This window comes from Austrofundulus limnaeus, unplaced genomic scaffold, assembly GCF_001266775.1.
Source record: "Austrofundulus limnaeus strain Quisiro unplaced genomic scaffold, Austrofundulus_limnaeus-1.0 Scaffold5, whole genome shotgun sequence".
Lineage (NCBI taxonomy): Eukaryota > Metazoa > Chordata > Actinopteri > Cyprinodontiformes > Rivulidae > Austrofundulus > Austrofundulus limnaeus.
In genome coordinates this window covers 1,028,144-1,034,764 of record NW_013952407.1, presented here as the reverse complement: position 1 = coordinate 1,034,764, position 6,621 = coordinate 1,028,144, and the positions used below count along the sequence as shown (strand labels likewise).

General features: G+C 38.3%; 1 protein-coding gene across 3 annotated transcripts in view; it reads right to left on the bottom strand.

The window, feature by feature from the left end:
• Positions 1–6,175, bottom strand: part of syt7b (synaptotagmin VIIb) — a gene marked incomplete at its 5' end in the record, with an annotated part of 85,161 nt that extends 78,986 nt beyond the window's left edge. For all 3 annotated transcript variants that reach the window (XM_014026369.1, XM_014026377.1, XM_014026387.1), the window contains 1 exon segment: positions 6,051–6,175. In XM_014026369.1, coding sequence (XP_013881823.1) covers positions 6,051–6,175 — 125 coding nt within the window.
• Between the last annotated feature and the right edge of the window lie 446 nt (positions 6,176–6,621).

Sequence of the window (6,621 nt, the reverse complement as noted above, 5' to 3'; positions counted from 1 at the left end):
GGGGGCTGCCCGAGGGGGGTGGGGGCTGCCATGATGCAGTTTACTTGGCATCTGAAAATGCATTTCCTCAAGTGTATTTTGAATCTGAAAAGAGCTCCACTGAGTGAGAACTAATGTTAGGAGCTCAGCAGACAATTTAAGTTTCACTTTCACTTTCACCCGAGAGCCTGCTGGAGTCAAGGGCGGGGTGTGTGGGAAGGGGGGATGGGGGGGTGCTTTGCCATGAAGAAGCTCAGTTTAAAAACACGTCCCAGGGGTGTTTCTGGTCCCAAAAGGCATTTCTAGGCCCCACCTGTCGTTTTGCTCCTCAGCATGGCTGCCTAAAAACACTGCAGAATTTCTCAAACATGCATGAATGAGTCAAAGCAAGGCTTCGGGCATGTTTTTTTATGAGAGTATAACATTATAACATGATATAAAACTCAAAAAAGTTGATTTTACATGATATTGCCCCTTTAATGTGGAGCAGTTTTCATTTGAAGCATTCTAGTGATTATGATGTGGCTTTTCTGCATCACTAGATGATGACGATGATGATGATGATGATGATGATGACGATAACGATGACGATGATGACGACGACGACGACGGCGACGACGATGACGATTCCATGCAACAAATACAGTGAACAGGTAGGTGATGGCTCAAAATATTTAAAGGCCGAGCATTTGCCACCTGTCATCCCAGAGTTAATGACTSAACTAAACAACTTAACTTAGCAATAGTGAATACATTAAACTTTTAATATTTTGACTTTTAGCATGATTTTTATGGGTTGTTGTTTCAATTCAAGCGCCTCAGGGACTTTTGTTATATTCAGGGGTGAAAAAAAAAAGATTAGATTCAAATAAACTCATCCAGTCTTCTGCTTCAAGTTATTATCTTGTACAATCATGCGAGGCAAACCACATCCAGCTTTAACTACTGTAAGTGGTTTAAACATAACAATAAACACATTTAATACTGCTTCAGTTGCAACAAATAGAAGCAGACAACACATCAAAACTGTTCTTTGTGAAGAAATGAAATGCAGGCCTCATTACYCTCCTTTCAAAACACATTTGTTCTTTCGAATCAGGAGTTATTGGAGGTTATGATGAGAAAGATTGACTTTGAAAAAGGAAAATATTTGTGTAACTGTCTCTACAAATCAGTTAGCAGAAAATCTATAAGGATAAATGTTTATTCAGGTGGATATTTTTACCTGCAAACCATTTGTTGTCTTGTCACGTCTCAGATAGCAAAAGATGTTGAATCGATGTTGAGTTATGGTCAAAAAAGTGGATTTTTGGTTAAGGTTGACAATTGATGGTGAATCAACATCAAACAATCAGTTCTAGCCAAATAAGCAATGTTGAAAAGATGTTTTTCAATGAATGTTTCATGGTTGAATCATTGAATAAATGGTTTAATCAATGGCGACTCAACGTTTATCAGTTATGGTTGAAAACCTAATGTTGTTTCAACACTGGTTAGTGTTAATTAAGCTCCCCCCACTGTTAAGTTTTATATAACACTTAACAGTGTTGTTATGACACCATGCAGTGTTGAAAAAAGTATTCTGACAAAGCCCAGCCCTCTTCCACCTCATGTCAGACAGACCAGTATTTTCACAGCAATGTAATCTTGTAGAAATGATGTTTTTGCATATTTATGACTATTAAAGAAGTTCATGAGTGAAAAATTTTGTTTGTTCTAGTTGTTTTGTACAGGTTTATCAGTTGATCAAGTTAAAGTTTGTGTTATTGGTCATAAATCGACACAATGAGTTTGAGGTACTTCCTGGTGTGTGAAGGTTGACTCCATTACACTTATCCAGAAATTACTGTGTAATGTTAGTGCAACACTAAGAGTTGATCTTAACTCTTAAGTGTTAAACTCACACTTTGAAATTTGTTGTGAATCTTCATACTGTCTGTTTTACACCCCTCTACACAGCAAAAGAGTAAATAATCAACACAGTCAAGTGTCAAATTAACACTGATAGGAGGTATATGAACCTCCAGTGTTAACTGTCAATAACTCAATGCAGTGTTGAAAAGCATGAGAATCAGAGTTGATTTGTCACCACAGTGGAGTACCTTATTAACTCTGCTTAGAATCATAATTACTCTCAGAGTTGTTTGACTTGAAGTGTTGTTTTATTAACACTGTACAGTGTTAGTCAGTGTTAATTTTTAACTTTGTTTAGAGTTAAATTGTACTCTGAAAATTTAACACTATGGAAAGAGTTAAAGAGTTAAATTGACACCAATTCAGATAAGGACCAAATAGACTCTGACACAGTCTTAAATTTAACTCTTTTAATARCAGGCCTAACTACAGCGGGTAAAATAAGTATTGAACACYTCACCATTTTTCTCAGTAAATATATTACTAGAGGTGCTAATGACATGAAATTTTCACCAGATGTCGGTAACAACCCAAGTGATCCATACATACAAAGAAATCAAACCACAAATGTCCAGAAATGGTTATTTGTAATAATGTGGAATGGCACAGGGAAAAAGTATTGAACACACTTACTGAAATTTATCTAAGACTTTGTACAAAAGCCTTTGTTGGCAATGACAGCTTCAAGACGCCTCCTGTATGGAGAAACTAGTGGCATGCATTGCTCAGGTGTGATTTTGGCCCATTCTTCCACAAACAGTCTTCAAATCTTGAAGGTTTCGTGGACCTCTTCTGTGAACTCTGATCTTTAGTTCTTTCCATAGATTTTCTGTTGGATTCAGGTCAGGTGATTGGCTGGGCCATTCCAGCAGCTTTAGTTTCTTTCTCTGAAACCAACTGAGAGTTTCCTTGGCTTTGTGTTTGGGCTCATTGTCTTGCTGAAATGTCCAGCCACGTTTCATCTTCATCATCCTGGTAGATGGAAGCAGATTTTTATCAAGAATGTCTCTGTACATTTTTCCACTCATCCTTCCTTCAATTATTTGAAATTATGTTGGTCTCATCTGACCAGACTATATTCTCCCAGTATTAACTGTGAAACAAATGTACCTGCTAATTCCAGGTCTTTCTGAAGCTCTCCACAAGTGGTCCTTGGCTCTTGGACAACTCTTCTGATAATTCTTTTCACTCCTCTGTCAGAAATCTGGTGAGGAGCACCTGGTCGTGGTCGGTTTATGGTGAAATAATGTTCTTTCCACTTCTGAATTATGGCCCCAACAGTGCTCACTGGAACCTTCAGAAGTTTAGACATTCTTCTGTAACCGATGCCATCATTATGCTTTGCAACAATAAGGTTGTGAAGGTCTTGAGAGAGCTCTTTACTTTTACCCATCATCGGATGTTTCTTGTGTGATACCTGGCCATCATTTGGGACTGAACCAGCTGATATTAACTTGCACTGACAAGGGGCAGGCTTGCTTTCTAATTACTGAGAGAGTTCAGCTGGTGTCTTGGCTTTCCATGCCTTTTTACACCTCCCTTTCTTCATGTGTTCAATACTTTTCCCTGTGCCATTCCACATTATTACAAATAACTTCATTTCTGGACATTTATGGTTTATTTCTTTGTATGTATGGATCACTTGGGTTGTTACCGGCATCTGGTGAAAATTTCATGTCATTAGCACCTCTAGTAATATATTTACGGAGAAAAATGGTGACGTGTTCAARACTTATTTTACCCACTGTATATTTCAATGTTGATTCACTCATATTTTGCTTTCTGGGGTCATTATTGGTTCTTATACTTAAACATCATAATGAAATTCATAAGTTTTAAAATAGCACCCTGACATTTTCTTATTCCACCTCCGGCATAAAGGGTGGTGTTAAAATCTTTACCCTCAGGCACAAAATGTAAGGCAGAAAATCATGTAAAACATCGTCTCTAAAGCAGAGGTGAGGAGTGTGAAGGAGAAGCAGCGTCGGTGACACCAAGAGAAAAGCTTTTAAGAATATGGAGTTTAGGTGACAAAAAGAAAACCAGACTTGAAGGAGAGGAAGAGACAAAAACAAAGACGGAGACATTGATAACTTGAAAGTACACAAACATAAAGAAATCACTTTGTCAAATATGAACAATAGCAGCTGCTTTGTCTTCTGTGATAGATGTTTTCATCTGAATAACCCAGTTAGCTCTCAGCTTGTGTATGTTTTATGAACAGCTGTGTTGCACTCGTCTCTCCCAAACAGAGACAACAGAGCAAAACAAAAGGGAGGAAAGCAGGACGGAGGATAAGAAATGCCAMCAGATCACAATGTGTACAGGAGGAATTACAGATGCCTCGGCAGCAGGTTGCTTCGAGTGACGCTCATTAACATTTGAATCATTAGCAGGGTGGTGGTGGAGGCTGGAGGCAAACGGCTACGGTGCATGAAGCTCTGAGAGCAAAGAAATGCGCTCCCTGAAAAACAAATGCTCCCTGTCACGGCCAAACGTGCACCTCGTTTCTCCCACTAAAACACAAGTAAACAACAGAGACAATTCAAGGTCACAGTGCTGTCTAAAAGAAAATTCCACTTCCTACACGACTGTAATTCATCCTCGCTGATATTTGTTCAGAGACAAGTTGATGTCGAACATGGTGGGRGGGAAAATGTAGCCTAAAGTGAAAGAAAATGTGGATTCCTGCTGCTCTCCCTCTGAGTGCAGATTGATAACTTGCAATGCAATATTTTTATCTCCCCCTTCTGGCTGTGAGAATAATCACAGGTTTTATTTGCATTTTTCTGAACATGGTTTCTTTGAAGTGATCTCTGTTTTAACTGTATGATTTCCTTCTTATTGTTGCGGCTTGGTCATGGAAACATGTTGGTAAAAAAAAAAAGTTATTGTCAGATATCAGCCCCATCACACAAACTGCACCAGCGACTCCACCAACATAAAAAAACAGGATGATTTCATTTGTTCTTTTCGACTTAATTATCTTTGTGCAAACTTGTTTAAGAAAACCTTAGGCATTCATAATTGTGACTGTGACCAAAACAAGAAAAGACCAAATTGAAAGTTGATAAATTTTCTTCCATTTGACAAGAGGCTGAATTAAAAAAAAGACAAACTCCTTCAAGCTTGCCATTACTTACTGACTTCATCATCCTTCAGCTGAAGGACACCAGCAAGAACAGTTAGAACAAGATTTTATTTCAACAAGAGCAGCTACAAGAGCAATATATTCAAAACCACTTTGTTTTCAATGCTCCCCACCCCCCATTTCCCCCAAAAAAATTTTAAAATAAGCCATTAACTTAAAGCAATAGTTCAGATCTTTTGAACAATCAATATATTACCTGTTGCTGGTCTAATTCTGACTAGCGGTTAGCTCATCAGTCTGRTTGAAATTAATATATTTTCATCCATGGAGCTATCTACAACTGGTAAAATATTAACAGTTAACAGCTTTTTCCCCACTTCAAATGATCTGAATCAGTGAAAGCCATTTTTTGGTGATAGCTTTTTTTTTTATGCCACCAATAAGATATTAATCAAGTACTTGTCTCTCTTCGGCCATCCTTCAGGTTCCAGAGGCAATTGACCAAGAATATATTGTATTGCATAGCCTTCCATAAGTTCAATACGGAAGCTGAGAGCGGCCGTTTTCTGCATATATTCATTTTCTATGGTTTTCTCGTGATAAAAWCATAATATGTCATTATCACAAGAAAACCATGGGATAAAAATGATATGTGGAAAACGACCGCTCTCAGCTTCCATAGTTCAATCATTGCTTTAAAATTTAATTTATAATAATACATTGAAAGTTATTCAATAGAGTTTAAGAGAGGTTTGATTTATTTTGTTTTCTCATCTTCAACAGTTTGTTAAAACAATTTTTTGTGATTTTTTTAGTGTGAATATAATAAAGTATTTAAAACATGTTAGTTAATAAAATTATGCTAAACAAATGTATTAATTATTGAACAGTGAATAAAATTTGATGCATCTTGACATATTTTGAAGCATTCTTTGTGGATTTGTAATGGGAATCTCCAGCCGGAAGCTAATGCAGTTTGGGGGACCGTGGCATGAAAACGTTTGCTCTAAACTACGGCTTCAGTCTCTAGTTCTGCATGCTAAAAATGAGAAACACTGAAACTTACCAGTTTCCGTTGACACCAGGTGCAGACGCCACACAGAGCTACCAGCCAAACGGCACAGACTACGAACGCAACAGACAGCAGGAATAAACTGAGAGACACCGAGCCTGAGGAGGAGAGACAAAGACAGAGAAGAGAGACACAGAGACACACAGAGACGAGGGTGTTAGTGCATTTCATGCATCACTCATCCTGCTGAGACTCCTGGGGGGGTCTAAAATCCAAGTTCATTGATGAACATGACTGACAAAGTTTGACAAAATGACACGCGTTAAAGAAAGCCATAAACTCAGGAACAGGGCTTTCTTTCCTTCGTCGCTCCATTCATCCTCCTCATCTGGCATTTTTTATCAGGAAGAGAGAAAAAAGAAGCAGCAGCCTCTTGTTTCTGTTCTCTCCGTGTATCGACGGAAGACGCGCAAACGTCAGGAAGGCATAATATTGTGAGGCCAGAAGCCACGCAATTACCAGCCTCCGTTTTCACTCCTCCATCTCCAAAAAAATCCCTTACAAACTTGGTTCCAGCCTTGACAGATGATTTATTTTCCCAGAGCCTTCCAGTTTCAATTCTATT